The 23,095-nt window shown below is 54.0% G+C and overlaps 6 protein-coding genes across 6 annotated transcripts; 3 read left to right on the top strand and 3 right to left on the bottom strand.

Annotated features, from left to right (window-relative positions):
* Nucleotides 1–636: 636 nt before the first annotated feature.
* On the bottom strand, nt 637–1,917 carry PG986_011121 (uncharacterized protein; the record flags this gene model as incomplete). Its single annotated transcript, XM_066847343.1, has 4 exons — nt 637–949; nt 999–1,485; nt 1,565–1,767; nt 1,868–1,917. 4 exons carry the CDS (start codon nt 1,915–1,917, stop codon nt 637–639), a joined length of 1,053 nt encoding a protein of 350 aa, XP_066696834.1.
* A 1,046-nt stretch (nt 1,918–2,963) lies between these two features.
* PG986_011122 (uncharacterized protein) lies at nt 2,964–6,914 on the bottom strand (the record flags this gene model as incomplete). The annotated part of the gene is made up of 3 exons (XM_066847344.1): nt 2,964–3,331; nt 3,388–4,865; nt 4,918–6,914. The coding sequence occupies 3 exons, from the start codon at nt 6,912–6,914 to the stop codon at nt 2,964–2,966; spliced, it is 3,843 nt and encodes a 1,280-aa protein (XP_066696835.1).
* A 6,301-nt stretch (nt 6,915–13,215) lies between these two features.
* Nucleotides 13,216–15,352, bottom strand: PG986_011123 (uncharacterized protein; the record flags this gene model as incomplete). The annotated part of the gene is made up of 2 exons (XM_066847345.1): nt 13,216–14,846; nt 14,899–15,352. 2 exons carry the CDS (start codon nt 15,350–15,352, stop codon nt 13,216–13,218), a joined length of 2,085 nt encoding a protein of 694 aa, XP_066696836.1.
* Nucleotides 15,353–17,906: 2,554 nt separating this feature from the next.
* On the top strand, nt 17,907–18,761 carry PG986_011124 (uncharacterized protein; the record flags this gene model as incomplete). The annotated part of the gene is made up of 2 exons (XM_066847346.1): nt 17,907–18,045; nt 18,280–18,761. 2 exons carry the CDS (start codon nt 17,907–17,909, stop codon nt 18,759–18,761), a joined length of 621 nt encoding a protein of 206 aa, XP_066696837.1.
* A 1,171-nt stretch (nt 18,762–19,932) lies between these two features.
* PG986_011125 (uncharacterized protein) lies at nt 19,933–20,792 on the top strand (the record flags this gene model as incomplete). The annotated part of the gene is made up of 2 exons (XM_066847347.1): nt 19,933–20,325; nt 20,391–20,792. The coding sequence occupies 2 exons, from the start codon at nt 19,933–19,935 to the stop codon at nt 20,790–20,792; spliced, it is 795 nt and encodes a 264-aa protein (XP_066696838.1).
* Nucleotides 20,793–21,739: 947 nt separating this feature from the next.
* PG986_011126 (O-methyltransferase family protein) lies at nt 21,740–22,635 on the top strand (the record flags this gene model as incomplete). Its single annotated transcript, XM_066847348.1, has 2 exons — nt 21,740–21,950; nt 22,025–22,635. 2 exons carry the CDS (start codon nt 21,740–21,742, stop codon nt 22,633–22,635), a joined length of 822 nt encoding a protein of 273 aa, XP_066696839.1.
* Nucleotides 22,636–23,095: the final 460 nt, after the last annotated feature.

Consider the following 23,095-nt stretch of genomic DNA (forward strand, 5'->3'; position numbering starts at 1 on the left):
AATAACTGGAGCGCGGCCTATCGATTCTTACACATCAAAGCAGAGTTGCCACAGAGAACTTGATCAGTGATGACAAGCACATAACCTACAGTTTGCAGAAGCGTCGCCTTCTTGCAACAGATTAGCACACGACATGTGTTCAACGTCTGAGATCACGAAGATAGGCATGGCCTTCTACCCTGGGCAGGATCCAGGGTCGACGTGCCAGCTAGAGGGGAAGGCGAAAGTGCTTCTTCGGAAACAAGCACCTTATTGCCTACTTCCTACCTGCGCAAAATATGGCGTTTGAGATGCTTTACACCCAATTAGGTCATAGTGCAGTGCGGACATGGAAACTCGCCATCTGCCTCCTTTTAGGAACGACAATGTATTGGAATAGGTGCACTAGGTAGAATATCACGGTTTCAAAATGATAGAGCTCCAGAATGACCCCCTTATAAACGGCACTATCTGCTTTTTTGTTCACCATCTCTCCCATATCGATTGAAGAGGTCCAGAGAAGATCCAGCTGGGTCGGCGATGATTTGCGAGCTACCCCTATTCCGCGCCTGTGCTCATTGGAATAGGGATAGTTCGTATATTTCAGGACTAAACTTTGGGGAACGTTCCACCCCTATCAAAACCGTATCCAAATTCTCACGACGACGAAGTAGCCACAGCCCGCCGGATACTCCCCTCCAACCCCATAGGCTCCCCCTTCCCCATTCTAGCCAGCAACTCCCTATACCGCCCCCTCTCAATCGTAGCCGCCGCGCCCTCCACCATTGGGGACGACGAGGATGATTCCGTCCCGGGTAAGTCACGCTCCGGATCGATCCTCCGCATCACGTCGAGCACGTCCTCAAACCCAAACACCTCGCCCATCGCAACGACGCGCTCCCCGCGCACATCGTCCAGGACCAGCGCCGCAAAGGTGCAGCAGCCCCAAGTCCTCGAGGTCGACGTGGCACTGGGCGCCGATCATCCGCGTGACGGCGCTCGTTTCCGGGTCGTTCTACCACGTGCCCAGCAACATGCCGTTCATGGAGGAGACGAGGCGCGGGTGGACGAAGGCGCCGAGGCACGTCATGGGCACGACGGTGTTGAGGACGAAGTGCTTCGGGTCGCCTTCGCTCATGAAAGCCCAGCAGGCGCGCTCGGCTTGGATTTTGCTCGCGGTGTAGACGAGGAGGCTTTTCATGATGGTACTATCATGCTCGGTCGTAGACGAAGACACGTCCTGGTCCTGATCGGGTGGAGGCGAAGAGGAAGACCAGGCCATGCGAACGACATCTTCGGACGCCCAGGAAGACGACGTGATATGCACGGGCTCGTGGAGCCGGGGCAGCGTCGCGGCCGAAGAGGTGAAGAAGACGCGCCGAACGGTGGGGGTGTTGGCCGCGGCTTCGAGGACGGCTCGTGCCAGGTCGACTGTGGGCGTGATGACCAGTTCTGGACTCGTGCCGAGCGAAGTGTCGGTCGCCATGTGGACGACGCCGGCGCACCCTGGAATCCAGTCAATTGGTCAGGTATGAACAGAAGAATACCTATGCATGTAGATTGACGACAATGTGCTTTAAAATACCCATCATTGCCTTCTCCAACACCTGGCGGTCCGCGAAGTTCTCCGCATGCACAATCTCGAAGGCATCGGGACCGTAACGTTCGCCGACCACGTCGGAAAGATACTCCCCCTTTTCGAGGTTGCGGACGATAGCGCGGACCTTGAGGCCGGCCTTGAGGATTTCGTTCGTCACAGCCGAGCCGACGGAACCCGTGCTTCCAGTCCTGAATATGCGACAGCCATGGTGTTTCCAGTCAGCAAGTGGTACACCTTGTATGGAACCGCATTCGAGTTCCCCTTGTAATTGCAAGTGCGCCTACTCACACCAAGACCCGCGCTCCTCTAGATTTAGCCAAGTTTGACATATTCCCCATTTTCACTAGGTTGCTGTGTATTGGGAGGAGTACGTGTGCGAGTAGATAAAGGAGGATGGGAATGGCGGGAAAATACGGCCGCTAGATGGGAATATATGCATAACCAAAGTTTATTTGCCAATGTGCTATGGTACGGTCTGCGCCATGCATGTCGGGTGGCGACGCTGAGACATAGCAATGGCTGTCTGGGGATCCGGTTAGCCTGAAGGAAATTTTTTGTCCATCTCACCATGCTAATACCAAAGATAGTGTGGCAAACAAGTGTCGTTGATGATCAACGTCAATTGGTATGCGACCGTTGACCATCTACCCCCGTTAACATACACCTTGCTTACCACTATTGTAAGACGACATAGCTTAAGGGGCAGAAACACACAGCTTACTAGAAGACAGTACGGGAGGTAGGGAGATTTAACAGTAATATAATATCATTCGTTTCAGCCATGACTGTCATGGGTCACACTGCCTGAGAAGATACAGCCGTCCAACACACATCTCTACTCGATGTATTCAGAAAAGGCTCGCTTTATATCTCTCGCTTTCTCTTTCTCTTTCTCTTTCTCTTTCTCTTTCTCCTTCTCTTTTGCTTCCGTACTAATTTCCATCCAACTGCTCTCTCTGGTCTGTGTGTATCAAAGCTTCGCGGACGCTTCTTTTTAAATATCCGAGAAAATTTCGCAACCATGTCCAACAGCATGAAGTATTCGAAAATAAAGAAGAAAAAGAAAACAGGGGGAGGAATGTAGTGATGACATGGTATCAACCAGGTAGATGGGTGTGAAGCGGCGAGCCCTCGCAGGAGGCATCGATTCTGAAGAGTAGATCGATTAAGACATATCAAAAAGAAAAAAACAATCAACGCCGAGATGTGACAGCAGTGTACAGAGGGCAGAAATTGCCAGTAAAGGGGTGGTGGTATGGGCAGTATTCGTTCCGCAGCAGCGGCTAATGCCCTAGAGTAAAGAAGTGGTCCAGGATATCGGTTATTTGCAGATCAAAGATGCGTAAGGTTATATACAAGAAGGTTGGGTGGGTTTTCGAAGGCTTTAGTAGGCGACCGATTTCTTGCGGCGCTCAAAGATGCGCGCGAATCCGCTGGGCTTATCCTCGACGGGAGGGGCGGCAGATGCCAAGGTTGATGGTGGTGGTTCCGACTCTCGCAAGAAACGCGCCAAGTCGGATGTTCCAGATGCTCTCATGCCTTGAGATGGTGTGGCATCACGCGGTTCGTAATGTTTCATTGGTACTCGGCCTGACGGCGCCCTGTTCTGGGGAGAGCCGGGCCCCATGATATCGTTCAGCTTTCCAGCGTTACCACCGCTAGGTGGCATGTTAGCCACGATAGGGGTGTAACCCCGGCCATTGCTAGCGTTGCTCGCCGCTCTTGACTCACGACCCCCGGCGTCGCTGATCGCTCGGCGGGCGTCGCATTACCTCCGGATCGGAGGCGGGAAAACATGTTGGAAGTACTCTTCTTCTTAAGCACGGCGGGCTGCTGAGAAGTGACAAAGGGTTGGGGAGGTGACGGGTCCGGCGGCGGGTCATAGTTGTTGAGGAAGTCGATCAAGCTCTCCTCTTTCTTGGGCTTCGGCTTCGGCTTCGGCTCCTCTTCTTCTAACAGCTCGTCCAAGTCTTCCTCGTCACTGAAATCAATGGCATATGGGTCTCGAACTCTGCGCTGCTTTCGCTTCGGCATCATGTCTTCCTCGTCGAAATTGTTGGAGTAGTTTGTCGGCTTATTGGCTTTGTTCAACAACGCGCTCTGCGAGTTGATCGAAGAGTTAACCGACTCCGGAATATTCGTCGAGACTTGGCTACTGCTGACGTCTGGGAGTGCAGCATCAACGGCTCTGCCTCCAGTGGCGCCTGACATTTGAAGTTGGTCCGAGTCCATGGTGTTTCGGAAGGGGGCAATGTTGCGGGGGATACGAGGATTGGGGCCGTTGGATGGGGGCCCTCTGCGGATAAAGTCGATGAGATCAGAACTTTCGTTGTTTGAGCTGACAGCGGCGTCGCGCGCTTGAAGACGAGCTCTCGTCGAAGCCGTGCGTTTGGGCGGCACAGCAGCGGGGGCAGTCGCAGGTAATACGGGGCTACTGATATCCCTTCGGTGAGGGCCGGTATTGGCAATAGGCTTGTTAGCCTGGAAGTTGCCACGTTCGCCAGGCGGGCCCGTTGAACGTATGAACTCGGCAAAGTCTTGCAAGGATTCACGTGGGATCCGGGCGTCCCTAGCTTGAGGGGCAGGACCCATCCGCCCCTGGGTAGCCATCGAGACAGGCGGCGCTCGTGGCACTGGCCCGGCAGTCTTCGCGTTGCCGTGTCCCTCGGGCGGATGCGAGCTCAGACCCGTCGACTTGTTCAAAGACAAAGACCTCTTCATCGAGGAGGATCGAGATCGGTCAAGGTGCCTGGCGTCATCGTTCCTGCCGCTGCCCTTGGAATCTGCCAAGCTGTCACGCATACTCTCAGGGGTAAGCGTGTACTGAATCGTCTCGTCGTTCTGGAGGAGTTCCTCGAAGTTTTTGGCAACATCGTGTGCGCGCTGGCTGGTGGATTCCTCAGAGCTACGGACTGCTTTGAACTTGTTGGAATTCGTGGAGGTAGGGGAGTCGTTCTGCTTCGCCCAAGCACGCTTCGGGGATTCTGGTGACGCACGCTGCGAAGTGGTGCGGTCAACGGATGGCAGTCCCACAGAGGAGGAGGACTGTCCATATGTAGGTCTGTTGGCACTCTTCTCGGGCAACGTAGGCAACGTAGGGGGCTTAGAGTAGGAGGACATTCTCGGGGGCAACTCCGTTCTCTCGGGTCTGCTGTCAATATCCAAATAAGCTCCGCTTGTGACGGTCTGGTTGAGGATTGTGACCTTCGTCGGAGCTGAAGTAGGGGCCGAGGTAGGCGCTGAAGTAGGGGCCAGTGTAGTTGCGCCATAGCCATAGAGCGAAGGGCTTGTACTACGTCTGGTAATCCTCTCTCGAGAACTCTCCCTAGAGGGAGTACGAATCCACCGCGAGGTCACCTCGAGGTTCGGGAGTCCCTTCCTCGACAATGGGAGGTGTCGATACGCTTCCTTCCCTCGAAAGGCTCATCGACCGAGAAACTGAAGGGTAGTCAAATTCACCAGAGCCGTGTCTGCTGGATCTGACGCTCGGACTTCGAGGACTGTGCACCTCGATCATGCGTACCGAGCTCAAGCTGTTTGATCGTCCCACGAGGATTGAAGGAGGCCTGTTCGAGCCAGACTCCGAAATAGCTGGCGAGCTTCGACCGCCTATTGATACTCGTGAGGAGGTAAGAATCTGGGGTTCTTCTTCAAACTCGTCCTCCTCTTCCTCCTCCTCCTCCAACGGCGTGGCGAGAGTTTGTGGCGCAGTTCCATGAGCCACAGCGGCGACACCGGCCATAGCAGCCGAGCCGACAGCAGCGGCCCCTGTCACCATCTTTGAGATCGGGCTTGCCAGAGCGGCCTTCGGCTCTGCTTCGCTGACATTCCGAGCTTCGGCGGGTTCAGGCGCTTTTTCAGTCATTTCACGACCCGTTGTTGGGATCGAGGCAGCGCCAGCCTTGGTAGGAGGCTCAGCATCTCGGTTGCTATCAGACCCGACCACCTCAGCTTGTGCTCCTGCTGGCTTAGGCGAGGTGACGGGCGAAACAAGAGGGGTCGGAACTGAGTTAGAACGCTTCCGGGGTTTCTGGGTGGGCGAAGTGGGCTGAGAGTCGGCGGGTGTTGGCAGTTCATGCTTCCGGCGCGTAGTGAAAACCATCCAACTCTTGGGCCGCGGGCGCTGTTTCGGTGACTCGTCGTCGTCCAAATCGCTGTCCTCCTCATCACTATAGGAAACAAGTCCGGGAACCTCGATCTCTGCAATGTCGTTGTTGCTCATTGGCAAAGGAATGGTTGAAGGGCGCGCCTGCTTTGCCGACTCCTCGTTAGGCTTCGACTTTCCCTGTGAGTTCGCGTCCTGCGATTCATCTATGCTGACTTCTCTGGAGATTGGTAGAGTGCCAACTGTCTCTGCGACTATACTGCCATGCCTACTGTGCGGTGCGCTCCTGGTGAAAGATCTTTGGGAGCTGAGTTCAGCAGGGGCTCGTATCCTCTTCTTCCAGGCTCGCCATAACCTTCCCAAGGTTCTATCAAGAGCGACGCGCTCCATGTCCAGCTCCTCAACGACGATTCGCTCCGAGATATCGCCCGGCAGACGCGTGCCGTCTTTGAGCTCCTTTTCGTACTTGACTCGCAAGCGGTTGAAAGCGGCCTGGCCCGCAATAACCAGCACCTGCTCCCCCATGAACTCGAGGATGGAGGTTAAGAAAATGGCGACTGCCGGAGATACGGCTTCGGAAAGGATGTCGTCGCTTTCGCCTCGTAGGTGCTCTTGTTCCATATAATAATCTTCATCCTCCTCTTCCATGTCCCCGAGAGAGGAATAGACCATGCATCGAAGCCGCGTGCGCTTCCAGGCCAGCTCGAGATCCCAGTTGTGCAATGACTCGGCATCCGCGGATTGTACAAGGTCCTCCACCTCGCCACCACCCAGATACTCCCGAAGCTCCTCATCGGCTTGGCTGACGGCATCTCTTGCGAGCTTGGGCTTTAGGACTTCACTGACAGCCGGTCGCAAGGCTGAAAGAGATGTTGACCTGGCAGTGGCAATAATGTTGAACAAAAGCTGGTCAACGAAATTGTTCGCGAGCTGAAGTGAGCCAGTCGCAACCAAGGCAGTTTCTCCAGAGGGTTCTATTCCAACCTGATCGTACCATGTTTCCGAATGGCTATCGTGGTCGTTGGTCACTATTTGCGACGCGGCAGAAGCGGCTATGAAAGCCGCCTCAGGCGACACAGATTGTGGAGGCGACATGAGGCTGTGGGCGATGGTCGACGGTCGGTCGCTCGAGATGCTCTGCGTCCTGGAGCGAACATGACGCGGAGTTGTCGCAATGGCAGTTGTGGGAGAAGTGACCGCCGCCATCATGTCGCTATGAGGAGAAGCCATGGTGGCTGCCAAAGAATGGGTGTGCCCCTGACCAGCAGTCCGCCCCTACTGCTTGGCGAGCGATTTGCTTACTCGAGAGCGGTCGAGAAGGAGGGAGGGCAATGTACCGATTCTTCAGTGTGGCTGGATTGGTCCTATGAGCTTTCGGAATGCTTGATTCTGTAAAAAGTCCCCAGAAACTAGAAAGCTAGCGAGCCGTGGGAGGATTGGACAGGGCTGCGAAAGAAGAAAAACATTAGCGACCCGGCAAATGATTGATCTGGGCTGAAACACCCTCGACACGTATAACCGGGAGTGCCTGGCAAGGAATGGAAGAGTGCAAATGCAATTATGCAAGAAGGATAGGTGCAGGACGGATGTTGTTTTTGGCAACCGTGAGGCTTCACCGAGTCATGCAAGAATTAATAGTCGAAATATATGACAAGTCCCTTGAGAGCTTTCTCTCTCCGTCCCGGCGCGTTTTCTCTTCAGCTGGGGGGGAGAGAGAGCAGGGTACATATCATATGTAGTATAAAAGTAGTTAGACGACGACGCATACAATCTTGAAGTTATCCACTTGGTCCCCTGTTGCAAAATTCGGTCCACTTGTCAGATGTTTCCTTTTGCTCCGTGATGAATGTGAGAAATGAAGATGCGCGAGCCCTGCGAAAAGTGGCATCGTGGGTGGCTTTCCGCAGGAGGGTCATGGAGGGGCAAATACATCACTTGGCTCTTTGTTTCGAGTGACTGGAGTTGTCCGACTTTGACATTCTCACCACCAACGGACACCCAGGGTGTATGCAATGCGAGCTTGCGGCAGAAGGACAAGAGCAGATCGAGCCTGTCAAAGCCGGCTGGAGGTTCACTTCGCCTCAGGATTGCAAAGAGGGTCGGACGGCTTCCAGGATGCACGTCACGTACGAGACCACCACGCTCCTCTCTCGTCTTTGCGCCAGAAATGAAATCAGAAGAAAACGGGTCCGGACGTACGTACCGTCGCGTGCGCCGAGTGATGCGGCCGCCCTTTCGTCGTAGAGCAACGACCGGGACCCAGGTGTGGAATTATTGGCTGGGTTTCGAGTGGGAGCAAGCAATGGGCAAGGCTCAGAATTGCCAATATCGTTTCGTCCTGGTTTCGCACAACGGGTGTTTGGTTTGCATAGAAGGAAGAAAGGAAGGAAAACACCGCCGAGTCGTCGAACCAAACCGGGCCAAGCAAACGAAGCAGGGAAGGGATTGAGGGAGGAAGGAAGATCCAAGTTAGTGCGTTGTTCATGAGAAATCAAGTATATGTTAGACACTTGATCGATGATTTGGACGGGCAGGCGAGAAGACGGGCCAGACCATCTGGAAGGTTGCAAAGATGACTGGAGTTCGAGGCACAGCGCACTGCACCTGCACAGGCTAACGTGCTAACCTTAGCTTATTTCGGGTGTGGGTGGTTGCTGCTCGACCGGCAGCTACTGTACGTGTTCCAGTAGGGGCTGCAATATGGAAAATTGCTTACTTTTAATTGCCTAGCGGGAACTGCATGGTTTGGCTGCTGGGGGCAATTGGGGGGGAGACCCCCTGGACCAGGGGGGTAGTATTGCAGCCGTTAGCTTCTCATTACACTTTAATCAGTTCTTCACTCCAGTATTCACTCCTCTCACCTCTCGCTGGTGGCGACACAGCTGAAGGGCAGTAGCTTGGTAGGTATGAAGCAGGTGACATCCATGGAAACCTCGCGTTCGTATGATCGGACGCGCAAAATATGCTGAACTCGGGTGTTCTGCCGGAAGTGAAGTGGTTGAGTGGGTGTGTGCCTCGGCTGAGACCACGGGCTACGTCAAGGTCGGCAAGGCAGGGATGAACGAGAGCTGTATTTAGAACACTGCACACACCAAAAGTGCATGTATGGATGATGATGATGTCTTGTCCTCAACACCCCCCCAACTCAACCGAACCCGGACTCGGTTTCTCATCTCAACAGTGTGTGTGTGTGTGTGGCTGCGGTTGGTATGACACGACCGCACTGCTGACTAGACGTACAACGTAAATCCTTGGAAGCCGATTGCTTGCTGACGTTGGAACTTCGTTTGACTCGATTTGGCTTATTGCCAATCGGGTGACATCTTGCTTGCTGCTTACTCCTGTGTAGGTATGTATGTGTGTGTGTGTGCGTGTGTAGACGGGATGGGCGTGATCTGTCACTGAAGAACCGTCCTCCTCCTTCCCCTTCCTCCCGAGAAAGAAGATTGCGGGGGGCACTCTCCTTGCCAACGTGATTGACTGAGGGTCTCTACGAGATTTCAGTTCACCAGCATCGCAGTCGGGGCTCCTCTGCAATCACTCTAAGTATCAGCAACAGCATCGCAATCCAGCGAGCCAAAAGGCAGCCCCTCTAGTCCCCCGGGCCCGGGCGGACACGAATTCCATTTGTTTTGCATGCATACAACAGGCCGCACCGGGTCCTCGTTTCGTTGCAAACGGACTTCCCAGATCTCAGTGTTGCACGATGGGGACGGCGAACTCCTGGACGCTGGGTGGGCAAGCTGGTGGGTGTTCCCACAGGCCACGGACGCTGGTGGACGGCCGATGGTGGGCTGTGTGGAGCTTTTACTCAGTGGGCACTGGGCACTGGCTAGCTGGGCAGAGCTCATGGCCCCCCTGTCTGTCCCTCGTGAGCTTGCAGCAGTGGTACTGGAAGCAATGAGGCTACAAGTGAGTACCCTTGACGGCTACCCACCGCGGTCCTCTAACGTTTTAACTGTCAGCACGCGAGAAATCGTACCAGGGTTTGATCTGGATCACCATCCAAAGAATCCTCGAATCCTGTAACGTGGGGATTAGGAGCCCTTCGGTGTGATTAGCGTCAGCAATATCGTGAGTTAGCCTAGTTGGCATCCTCCAACTGCCTACCTGACAATACTCGTGTGAAGAGAAGACACGGGGCCGATCGCGAATGATTCGCGCAGCGCCATATCAAGGCGTCAATGTCGTATTGGCCTCCGTTACATTGGCCATCGCTAAAATAAAGGTTCAATGTTGCTACGGATACGTGCTGCACACCATGACCTTGAGGTACCGGTCTCTTGTGTCCTCCAGCTAGCTAGTGGTACCCAGGGGCTTGACCTGCGAGAGATCTATATTAGTGCACACGTGCTCGGGAGTTTTTAGGGAGATCACCTACCGCGTACTTGCCTCAATCCGGATCAAGCAGCCTGGCCCAAAATGAAGATGCACCTCTATCACACCGGCAAAAACCGATCGTGCTGATGCGTGCCAGAGGGAATACATCAACAAAGGTGATGTATCCAAAAAGACAGCGACTTCAACCGGTAATCGAAATTGTAAAAGAAAAGAACAAACATGCCAATCCACCCATCCATCAATTGATCCCACTCACGTAGCAATACGTACAGTAGGTAGGTAGCCATATCAATTGATGCGTGCTTTCGGCAGTGGTTTGCCTTTTTCATCATGGCCGGCAGTACTCCTGTACATACTGTATGTATAAGCCTCTTAGTTGCAGCCGAGTTGAGTAATCCTCGGGGTCCAAAAATGTACATCACTCATCTACATGGGATGATAGTTGGAGTCACAGCCGATCTGACAGCCTACACAGCAGCGGTGAGGAAGCTTGCAGCACGAAGTTTGCCTGGGCTATTTGGCTGTCTACCTGAGTTCTTTCGCGGGAACTTCATATTCTCAGCGGTCCAGTGAAAGGCCTGAGTCGGAGGAATTCCACCCCGTGAAGGAATACGGCGGCAGGTGGAAGGATTTCGTATCTTATCCAACCTCCCCGAGCACGAAGTGCTTTGCGAGGCTGTAATGCCAGCTGGCCGTCTCCAGCGGCGCAAGCAACAAACAACAAGAGAATTGTTTATCCAGGGCCACCCTTTGCTACGTAGGTAGCCCTGTTAGCTGACCATCGTGCTATGAAAGCGCGGCGACAATGCGCAACGCCGTTGCTATGCTAGTCAGGACCAGGCATGGTTGAAAGGGTGGATAGACTCTAGATATGATGGTTAGATCATCATGAGTTCAGTACTACCATCAACAAGTCCCTCGCTAGCCCCCCTTCACACTTCGGACGCAATCCAATCATCATTGGAAACTCGTCCCTTCTCCCTTCGCTGACGCCTCGCGGCTATTCTTTCAGCTCGCGCCCTGCTTCTCACTTACATGGGATGAAATGAAGCCCCGTTGCCATCGTTCATGCCTACCGCATAAGGTGCTCGCCTAATAAGATGATTAGACGATGCGCGATAGCCATGGCCTGTAGCAGCAGCAGCAGTATCCAGCATGGTTGTAACATTGACGTCGCATCCGACTTGATTAGAGTCATTCCATAGGGTAGCGGTACGCATCGAACCTTCAATCGGTTCAGGGGAAACTAACGCTAACCAGCCGTCGCTTTTGCATACTACCGGAGCTTGGATCATCAAGATGCCCTGCGGTGGTTGGCTGTAGCTGGATGTCGATAGGGACGCCAGTCGAGATCTATTGAAAGCCGGCACATTTCTCCAAATAGCGCACACACAACTCTGCAGGTAATTACGTGCAGTTTGTGCGCTTGCCTTCTTTCGAGAGGGAGAGGGGCCTGTATTTTTTGGGTTTCTTTTCCCTCGTGGCGCACCCCCTGCTTTTTTTTTTTTTTTTCCCAGATAAACGCCAGCCGAGATGCCATTCGCAGAGCCTGGTCGGCGGGCCTGGATGGTGAAGATATGGTCTCTCTCAGGAGAATTGCTTTTGCGTCGGCACCCGGGTATCGGACTCTTGATTCGTGGACGCATATAACAACATCATTTGCACCCTGCGTCGGCCCTCTGCCCAACCCCTCCATCGCACATTGCATCTGTATGTACCGTGAAATCCAATTGCCGTTGAGGACAGGGGCCAAACGTTTGAGATATAGTGAGTGTACAGTACAGGCAGTACGAGCTAGTCGGGATGGCATGGGTATGTATACTCGGAAGTGTTTGTTATATAATTTCTTGGATATGCGGATGACTTGTCACTTTTCAGCTTCTTAATCTCGCCCGCCAGGGGCAATGGCAACAACATCACGCTGTGACGCCATCAGTATCAGTGCAACAGAATCTCTTTATCCCGGCATCGTGGCAAGATCGCCCGATATGGTTGCTTTTTGGAGTTGTGCCTAGTCTTGTCTCCATCTGCCACTATTGAACGCCGAGAATCTTGAAAGCCCATCCATTGACGTACATGTAGAGATGGCCGGGGCAAATCTGCGGAGGACAAGCAAACTCTATCCCGAGGTGACGGACGGGCGGGCGCTTAAATTTGTGTCGAAAGGCAGACGCCTCAACGCTGTTTAAAGGCAATTGACAGATGCGGGCGAGGTGGCACAGGGCTGAGATGCGATGACCTATTGTTGCCAACTATATACATAATCTACCAGGCACACGTTACTATCAAGCGTTGCGTTGCTTCTGTTGCTACATCTCAACTTCAATTCGCCGTCCTGAATTAGCATGGCGTATACGTCTTTCGTGATAACTCAGGCTCATTGTTTGGTCTCGAAAGAAATCAAGTGAGATCCGAAGCAGTCTCCTCCCATGTGATTGATGGCAAATAAAGTCAAAAATATTGATCCCCTACCAAACCAACCAACTGGCACAGTGTACAGATAAAACAAAGGCAAAGAGACTATCTGCAGTACATTCTCCATCTAGGCATGACCAAATTCCTGCAGCTATTCCTGCAGCGGCCCGATGTCCGCATGCCAAAGTAACGTCACCGCCGGAGTGCCGCATACTATGGCAGAGCGTAGTTTGCTCTCGAAAGACTTCCATGTTATCCAGCGAACGAGGGTAGCATACCTGCAGGCGGTGGTTTCAGTAGACATGCGCTGTAAAGGGACACTCGAATAACTGCATTACTGCTTTGGTACACAGATAAATGAATGTGACATAAACGCGTAAGATGGAGGACTGAATGATCTCGTCAGGAACACTATGAGAATCTTGATGCAGTAGGTACGTCTAATGTGTTGGCTCGAATCAAATGCCAGCCTGGATAGCACATGCACACGGATAAAACGCGGAGCGTCCGACCCTCAGCGGTTTCGCCAATCTACCCGGGTCGTGTCGCCTGTGCTGTTGATTCACCACGATGCAAGCACTTGACCAATACTCTCAAATGTATGTGTATTACGCTGTTATTCATTCATTGCTGAGTCGCGGGCTGTTGATCGACCGCTCTTGCCTGCGGCAATATCCGGTTTTCACAAGACAGAACTAATCGTCAAAGACGAGCCAAGTAGGAAAGTATGTAAGTCCTGAGACCATGCCGATAGGTATGCACTGTAGTACAATATCTAACGACCACCGCCTCGGTTTCCTGTACGCCCCCTTCCGCGTCCTCGGCCCCTATTACCACCTCCTCTTCCACCTCCACCTCCACCTCCGCCTCCGTTGGGGTTCATACCACCGGGACGCGGCGGTAGCGGGTGGAACGATCTCTGCGAGCCATTGCTTATGCCATTACCATTGCCAGTGAAGACCATGGGCGGCGGAGGTCCGGGCGGAAGAGGCGGCATGTCCGCATTACCGGGAGGAGGCGGCTGGTCGTTGTTACGACTTCGTCGTGATGGCCGGCCTGACTGCTGCTGTGAAGGGTTGACAATATTGGTGGAAATGCTGATGCCTCCCTTGCCAGGACCGCCTCTGCTGACGGGTGGTTGAATGAACTCGCTCTCGGAGTCATCACTCGAGACAAAATGGATATGGGCCTTCTTCGTCGCATTGCCTTTGATGTGGAACTCAGACGCCCCATTGGCACTTGAGTGGTCGACACCTACTTGCGCAATGGCAATGCTGGTGCTCTCTGGGTCGACGTACGAGTCGCGATTCGCCTTGGACCACGTCGTCCATACCTGAGCCTCCGCCTTTTGCTTTTTGCTAGCCAGACCACACTCTGGTCCGTAATGACCAGCCGTGCCACACATGTAGCAATAACACGGGATGTCCTTGACTTTCTTGATCTCTGTCAAGCCTGGTTGGTAGCTCCTCCAAACAGTAGGACATCGATCTTCGATGTGGCTACGAGCCGAGCAATACGCACAACCAGGACGCTCGTCTTTGGCCAAGGCAAGTTTCTCTTGACAAGATTCCACCCCATGGCCAAGCTGGTAGCATTTGGTGCATCGTTTCTTGGTGGGGCAAGCGTATGACATGTGAGAGGCACTCTGGCAGAATCCGCAACTCAGTGACGGGCAGCTTTCAGACCGATGCTGCGTACTGACACAATGTAAACAAACGACTTGTATCTCGCCAATCCGCGGGAAATACAATTCTAGTTGGCGGACTTCCTCATCTTCAGACATGACGGCTCCGGCGGCGGAAGCTACAGCTCCCTCGGCATGGCCCAGATCGGTGACTTCTGTCGTCGTTTCTGCTGCCGCTTCTGCCGTCTTTGCGACAGGAAGCTGGATCTGCGTCTCGCCCGGTGCAGAATAATCTTCGTTAGCAACACGTATCCGGGCTTTTGCTATGGCATCATTCCAAAGCGCGTTGTCACAGCTAAGTATCGCCCGCTTCGCTTCGGCCTTCGCCACCTTGTTCTTAGATCTGCTGGCGCCAACGAACAAACCATTTCGGTGATGCAAGATGTATTCCAGAGCACCAGAGACAACCTTTCGACCAACCGCGGGCTTCTCAGGGTTGGAGCGCATGAGCAGAGCGATGAGAAAATCGAGCTCCTTCTCGAACCATTCGATCCACCAGGAAACCTTTGTCTGGGCGCCACTGCTCCATTTGATAACTCGTACATCGCCCTTAGGCAATTTCCAGTCCTTTTTGGACACTCTGAAAGTAGCGTAGCCAGTTTGGGTATTTGTTTCGTTTGTATCCGTAGGCTTTTCATCAGATGAAGCACCCGGGGTAGTCGGTGGCATATCCTCGCCACCCTCCTCGTCACCACTCTCATCATCTTCTCCGACTTCGCCTTCTGAGTACTCATTATCCGAGCCACTCTTTGTGGGGTCCTCATTGGACGGCACTGAAGGTGCAGCTGGTTTGATGATGGGGGTTTGGGTAGGAGGTGTGGCCGAAGCTCCCCTTGGGCTTGCCAAACGAAGTCCTCACCCCGAGAAGACGGACTCCGCGGTTGATGCCCTGCAAACCCTGAGAGCTCGACGTCTCTTTGTCGTCCTGAGGCGCTTCATTATCAGGCAAGGGATCTGGCACAGCTGAGGATGCTGGTGCGCTGTCTGGCTCAGCTGCAACGCCTGGTGGAGGAGCCTCATCGTGCACAGCCGATCCATTCACCTCTCCATCCGCGGACAGACCCGAGACATCAGGTACCGGACTTTGATCTGTCCGCTGCTTCTTTCTCGTCGGGGTAGAAGAACCATCTCGGTCGCTGTGTCGCTCAGGTGTCAAGCCCTTTAGCTCTTCACCGTAATCGCGTGGCCTTTTCTGGCCACCCGGTGAAGAGTCCGACTCACCTGCCATTCGCGGCTGCTTGGACGCAGATTCAATGGAACTGTGATATTTGCGCACGATTAAATGCGCAAGCGAGACAGCGTTGGTAGGGTGATGCTGCTTTCTCTCAACGGATATGGCGGTTTTTTTCAGACAGCTGCATCAATGATCGCAACTTTAGTTTAGAGTTTTGCGACGCGGGTGGAAATGCGGGTCCTGCGGCTGCCCTTTCAGCAATGGGTTAGTGGGCCCTTCAGGGGGCATCATCCCAACTCGGGTGGAATTCGATGGGACAGATTGGCGGACAATTGAGCTGCCCGTGACGGAGATGCCTGCCACTTTCCCTGTGCCAGTGAAGCCTTGCTTACACTTGATAGAAATATTTGTATGGTAGAATCGTGCGTCACTACAGTACACTAGCTTTTGATACAGACTATTCACTACTTTGATCACATCGTCGTTTGATCTAACAAAGAACCGAAGGATAAAGGACATCTATGAGTTATGGATGGAAATTGATTTGATGCAGGTGTCCATTGCATAAAGCTCGTCTACCGGACACTTGGTTCCGGGTGGATTCTCCGAGTAACTCAACATTGGACGGCGGAAGGCAGGAGTCCATCACCGACGAGGGATATCTCAAGGCGAATGCACTTCATATATCGTATCGAATGGCATCTTGAACAATCTCCCACCTGTGTTCATCTAATTGGCTTTTGAGGTATCCCGGCACCCCATCCATTCTCGTGTTGCATCCCCAATGACCAGGATGGTTCGTTTTCTTCTTCTTTCGCTTTGAGAACCAAGGGAGCCAACACTGTGGCGGGGCTGGCTGGATATTTATCAGTGGAACCTCAGATGTCTGATAACGATGATTGAAGTGAGACCCTGAAAGACCTGGAACAGGAGACAAGAGCCCAGCTTTCGATTGCTTGCACGACGCCGGCGAGTCTCGCCCCTCGGAAGAAAATACACACAGCAGACCGTCCTGAAGCTAGAGAAATCCAATTTCGGGTTCGTGACAAAATCCGGCAGAATATAGGTTAGTGTTCAAATATAAAGAAAGGAACACCCGAAGAATACGTCTGGTGGGTTTTATTTCGAGCAGCCCGTGCCGACGAAGCTCGCTCCTCCTATACGCATTGACTGCCTTCGCATCCCAACGTAGAAATCTGTATCTGGGCTTATTGCAATAGCTCTTGGCGCACCTACGAGATGGGGGCAGAGCGAAAGCAATGGCGCCGAAGGCCAGGGGATCATCCCGGAATGGTTTCCATCTCCGCACCGGGTGCCAATTCTAGACGGTCGAAAAGAGCCCCCTGGCTCGGTAACGGCCCCTAATGCAACCTGGTAATGAATTGGGATGTTTTTTTCCTGAGGCGGAATGAAGCGATTGGGGGGAGAGGCTCATGTGGTGCGAGCGAAGAAGGCCAAGATTGTTCTGACCTGAACTGCCGGTGTCCGCGAGTTGCGGCCAGGCTGTCTGATAGGCGAGCTGCCAGTTTGACCATCCACGTAAGTGATCCACCAAGCTGTGCAGAGCGCATCGGAGCCGGCTGGGCAACTGGGCCAGGAACAGGAGAGAGCTGCGCCGCGAGACAGCTACTCACGTACACGCACTTGTAGAGCTCCCTGCAAATGCTTATTAGTGTACCTCGACTTCTCCCACCACCTGCCTAAAGTGTGTCGAACTTCCTCCGATTCCAGCTGCACCAGTGACCTATCTACATACATCTATCCTAACTACAACCTTCATTTACCCCCCCTACCCTGCCTGCCCTGCCTGCCCATGCCTACCCGGTGACCCTTTTTGAGCTGCATGTACCTACCTTATTGAACACCTACATCTGACCTCAATTGACCCGAAAAAGCCATCCTCGTCACCAAACAAGCAAACGTTTTTGCGTACGCGCATCTGCACATCCGATACGATACCACACGATCCGACCTGATCTGACCTCAGCCACCCACTTCCCATCCGGAATCCCCGCAAAAAGAGTGACGAGAGGGAGAGAAAACGTTCGCTGCCTATTTCGATTGGGGCTCTTCATTGGTCCTCCAAGCCACTTCTCCTTTTTCTCCACCATTGATTGGCATCTCTACAAAGTAGCAGCACCCATATTGTTCTGGCTCACGTGTCGCGGCTTGTGCATATGCTCCCTAGAGCTACCGTACTACTACCACTACTACTACAACTACTACTATTTTCGCCTCCGGGTTTCCTTTTGTTGGCCCTCCAGACACACCCCATTGGTCGCCCGCATCTTGTTTTTCCGTGTGATCACAAGTACCACGAAGCACTCCAACTGTCTCCCACGCCCGTCGCCCGCTCCCTGCCGTCTTCGTCCTCCAGCGAAACGAAAGAATCAACGACTCCCGTCTCCTTTCTTTTCCCCGGTATTCGCAAAGTCCCGCCCCGTCGCGAGACTTTGACGACCATATTGCCCACGGTGGCCAACACAAAGATTCACGAAGATTCCTCCAACACCGCCAAACTGTCTTCCCCGATAGTCCTCCCCCGCACCGTGTCATACGGCGTCGGCACAAACCCTCCCCCTCGCGCAGGGGGAATACGTATTTGAACATGGACGAGGGCAAGTCGACCAGGAGACGGAGGTCCAGTAGTATCCTACAGATCTACCAAGAACCTCAGGAGCCTATAGAGCAACTGAGTGACCAATCGGCCCTCCCGAACTTGAACGCACAATGGGTCAACGCAAAAGGTACGTAACATATCTCTAAGCCCTCGGGCCAAAAAAGGTGAAAGAGATGCTCGACCCCGACTATTCCAAGAAGCAAGGCACAAGCATGAAACAAGGTTCAAGCCGGGGTGGCTACAAAACGACCCGAAGCACGAGCGAGCATCACAATAGCAGCGGTGGCGGGAGAGATTGAGTCGCTCCTAGAATGTCGACTTGGTTTTAGGCTGATGAGCTAACCTGGATATCTCCATATAGGTGCCTGGACGATTCACTTCGTCTTGATTTTCGCCCTCAAAGTCTTCTACGATGTTCTCCCCGGCGTGTCGCAGGAAACTTCGTGGACCCTGACGAATATCTCGTACATGTTCGGCTCGTATATCATGTTCCACTGGGTTCGCGGCACGCCTTTTGAGTTTAACAGCGGAGCCTACGACAACTTGAACATGTGGGAGCAAATCGACGATGGTGCCCAGTACACACCGGCCAAGAAGTTCCTTCTTAGCGTCCCTATCGTTCTCTTCCTCCTGAGCACGCACTACACCAATTACGACCTCACGTATTTCACCATCAATTTCCTGGCTACTCTCGCTGTGGTAATACCCAAGCTGCCATTTGTGCGTATAAGTCTAACAGACAAAGCCCCCGACCCGAGACTGGCACAAATACTGATCCTTTCCTTGCAGAGTCACCGTATGAGGGTTGGCCTATTTTCTGGTGTGCCTGAGGAGGCTCACTGAGAGTTTGCGCTCGAAAGAAGGTGTCAACTCTGACAACCGCGAAGAAATACCACAGCGTTGGTCGGCTCATGGGGTTTATATCACCGCACCAACGCAAAGGGGATCAGGGAGTAACAGGAAACCAGGACCCTGCCAAGGCAGCAAACGACGCCGAACACCAGGTACCTACTACCATAGAAAGGCAAGCAGCCAGGAAAAAGAAGTACAATGCCTTGTCAAGACGGCGCTACGAGTAATTATCGCACTTAGAGCTCCCTATACGGGCCGAGGAATGTATATGTGACCCTAGAATGCGGCCTGGTCCCTCCGGGTTTACCGAGAGAACCTCGGATCTAAATCAACCCTGCTGGGCATCAGTAAAGAACGAAACGGCAGGTGGTGGGTGTTGCTATTCATATGTACCGTACAACAATTGGGCCAGTGGCTGGCGAAGCTCTTTGCCGAGCGTGGCACACTAGTATCCCAACAGACATGAAAATGAAGAGGAAGTTCCAATTTGGCAGCGGACACTCGCGTCAAACTACTGCGGGCTGGTATACGAGTTTGGCTAGGAATAGTCCAATGTCTAGAGCTGTCCGGCCTGCCTCGAGGCAAAATAGAAATGTGTTAGTTAGTCTTCCCATTGTGCGACATTCTCTGACAGTCCGTACTAGATATACGGGGTGCCCGGCCTCAATCTATGGTTTGTTTTTTTATCAAACTACTACAATCTGCCTGTATAAAATTCCTAGGGGAACTCTTCCTCTCGAAGGTCTGACAACTTTCACTCGTTATATTCAGTCTTGTTTACCTATTTTACAGGCTCGCAAAATAACTCTTTCAAAATCCCCTTTTTTTCTCCAACAGTCGTTACGCTACGTTCGCTCTTCATAAGTATACAATAGCATTTGCTGCATACAATCAATCCCCCGAAGCCGGCAACCAGGAGGCGGAGAAAGATGAGGCTCTCCGCTATCAGCATATTTGCTCTCTTGAGCACGGCTGAGGCCAGCCGCAACGTCCAGCGACGCGACGGTCCGCGCGTGGAGAAGCTGGGCCTGTTCGAGGCAGCGCCTATCCCCCACCGACGACAGGCGGCCAACGTCTCGAGCGATGCTCCCACGACGGCCCCCGTGACGACCCCGGCCCCCTGGTGACGACCCAGCTCGTCACGGGCAGCCAGTCCATCGTGATGACGACGACGCAGTCGCTCTGGTCCAACTCCACCGTCACGCTGACACTGCCGTGCTCGTCGTGCCCCGGCGGCGTGACGACGGTGACGTCGTGCCCGACCCCGACCCCGGCCCCCATTACTCCCACCCCGATTACCCCGACGACCCCGGTTACTCCTCCCGTCCTGGTGGTCTCGCCTACTACGATCTGGGCCAGCGGCACCGTCACCATGACGGTGCCCTGCCCCGTGTGCACGCAGGTCTCGCCCCAGCCGACCTCGCCCGTCGTCTACATCAGCAGCAACTACACCTGGACGCAGCCGGCGGCGGTGACCTCGACGCGGACGCACTGGCGGCACACCTCGCGGCCCGCCGCCTCGGTCACCACCGCGGCGCCGTCGAGCGCCGTCTGGGTCAGCGGCAGCACCGTCACCACCACGATCCCTTGCTCCACCACGATGCCCATGCCCTGGATCAGCGTCTCCCGGGCCCCGCCCGCTGCCACCCCCGTCGTGCCGGCGCCCTCCTCCCCCCTCTGCCCCCCGCCTCTGCCCCCGCCGCCGTCGGTACCACCCAGGTCGCCGTCCCCGTCGTGCCTGCTCCCGTCCTGTCGACCAAGACGATCGCGCCCCCGGCCGTCGTTGTCGTGCCCACGACCGCGATCCAGGCGGGGCCGTCGCCTCCTACCACTCAAAAGCCCGTCGCGCCTCCTACCACTCAGAAGCCCGTCGCGCCTCAGCCTCAGCCTCAGCCCTCGCCGCCTCCTACCACTACTTCGGCGCCGGCCCCGGCCAAGACTGCTGGGGCGGCTTCTTTCGGCATCTCTGCCGTGAGTGGCCTCCTGTTCGGCCTGAGCGGTGCTGCGTTCGCTCTCCTCTAAACGAGAGTGTATGTGTGCGTGTGCTGCGGAGAGTGCTGCCTCCCACTGCGGAGGCCCTCCTCGGTACCAAAGCCTACAAGGCCAGCAACAACCGTACATAAATCTTCCCCTTCTCATTGGCATCTGCCCCTTGCTGCAAAACGGGAAGCAACTCGATGCTGTCCGACAAGGGCTGATAGCAGTGGACGGTGGGGATTGGTTTTCTGATTACTGAAAGTCTTTTTAAAAATGCATAGTGGCTGATTAGGTAGTGCCACAATTTCCCTTTCTTATGTCTTTGCTTGGATGTGTTGGATGGGTCACACGACATTATTAGTCGTTGGCGGTGGGAGTGATCAGACATTGGTAGCACAGATTGGAAGAAGGGCTCGCCAACAAGTCTTTGATGTCGGATAGAAGAAAATCCTAATTGTAATGTCAGTTCTGTATGTACTCTATGCAAAAACTCTTTTGTGATCTTCTGCAATTTTCCTTACCAGCTTGCTTCCTCGTCCACCCCCTCGCAGCAGGACCGGTGTGCCTGGAGGTCATATTCAATGTGCCCCTTATTTGGGTCAGCTATCTGACACATACTGAACTACCTTACACATGCTGCTTACCCGAGACTTATAGGCCTGCTTTTGAAGATCAGTTTGATATCTATGTTCGCATTCATTTGGGGACTTGGTTTCTGCTTCTGGAATTGACCAAGCGCGACGGAGCTGATGCGTTTCATGAGCTGCCCGCCCACCTGCAGGTGGTTGTGACCTTCCTACCAGGCCTCCCACTCAAACTCGACATTGAATTGGGGATTCTACTTGTCTTTTATCTTTGACCATTCACATACATAAACGCACATCGCCCTTTCTGCTGGCCTGCTTCCTTCGATTTTGTTCTATTGCCTCTTGCTCCTACTTGTACCACAACAGCAACAACACAGCTTGACCTCATCCCATTGAACTACCACCATGAAGTCCGGAGCCCCCGTCTTGTATCCCAACGAGGACGTCGCGGGTCGCGTGACGGGGTACTCGGAGCGGCACTCCGCCAGTCTCCCAAGCCAGCTCATGGAGTACCATGCCCACATCGTCTCGACTCAGCCGCGAGCCGACATCATGATCTCGACGTTCCAGGGGCAGGCCATGGTGTGGCTTGCTCATCTTATTGGGGCCAAGAAAGGTAAGTAACTCACAATGGCGTCCCCTACAATAAGACACCTGATCTGGCTAACCACAAGCATTCCCTACCTACAGTCCTCGAGATCGGCGTCTACCATGGCTTCTCCTCCATGGTCTGGTCCTACGCCGTCGGAACCGGGGGCCAGGTCACCGGTCTGGAGTTCGACCCAGAGTACGCCGCCCAAGCGCGCTCCGTCTTCACCGAGTACGGCCTGGGCAACATCCGCGTCGTGACAGGCGACGCCTTGACCACACTTGCACAGCAAGTCCCAGCGGCACCCGATGTTGTTGAGGAAGACATCGAGACACAGCCATACGACATCATCTTCATCGACGCGCAGAAGTCGGGGTACCCTGCCTACCTGCGGACCATCCTGGAAAACTCGCCCCGCTCCTCCACAAACAAAAACACCAACGGCGAGACCAGGAGCAAGGGAAGGCGGCTCCTGCGCAAGGGCGGCCTGATCATAGGCGACAACGCGCTGCGCTGGGGCGGCGTCATCGACGACAGCGAGGCGAACAACCCGGTCGCGCAACTTCACAGTCAGGACTTCACTCGGAGCGATTGGGACAGGGACCTCGATACGCTGCGCGAGTTCAACCGCGAGATGAAAGAGAACCCGCGGCTAGAGGCTTGGCTGTGCCCGCTTTGGGACGGGTTGGCTATGGCTCGATTGAAGGACTGAGTGCAGGGGATCATCATGTATGTGGTGTGAACTAGGGGATAAGTTGCCCATGTCTGTATGTTACCGTAAGGTAAGGGAGGAAGGACTATGGGGTTTGGATTCCGTTTTGGCTTGGGCATGATCTCTTCCGGAGATAGACGATGAGCTCTGGCGCACTTCTCGGGATCCAAGAACAAGACTTGGCACCCGAGCGGATCGCTCCGTCATACGTACAATTGTATACGTTGCTCTTCACAACGCTTGCTGGCTTCTTCGGGTTGTCTTGGTCCGGGTAGGGGCCTAGCGGCAAGCTAGCGATGGAGTTGTAGGCAGCAGACAATCCAAGTATGAAGGCCTGATTGAAGCCCTTGTCCACGCTGATGATTCGAGCGGCGATTGCACGTAGCGGTGGAATCCGACACTTCCATTTTGAGGATGTTCTACGGCTGCCGGAGAATGAATTCCAAAGTGCCATGAACTC

This window comes from Apiospora aurea, assembly GCF_038362705.1.
Source record: "Apiospora aurea strain CBS 24483 chromosome Unknown utg000007l_segment0_segment0, whole genome shotgun sequence".
NCBI lineage: Eukaryota > Fungi > Ascomycota > Sordariomycetes > Amphisphaeriales > Apiosporaceae > Apiospora > Apiospora aurea.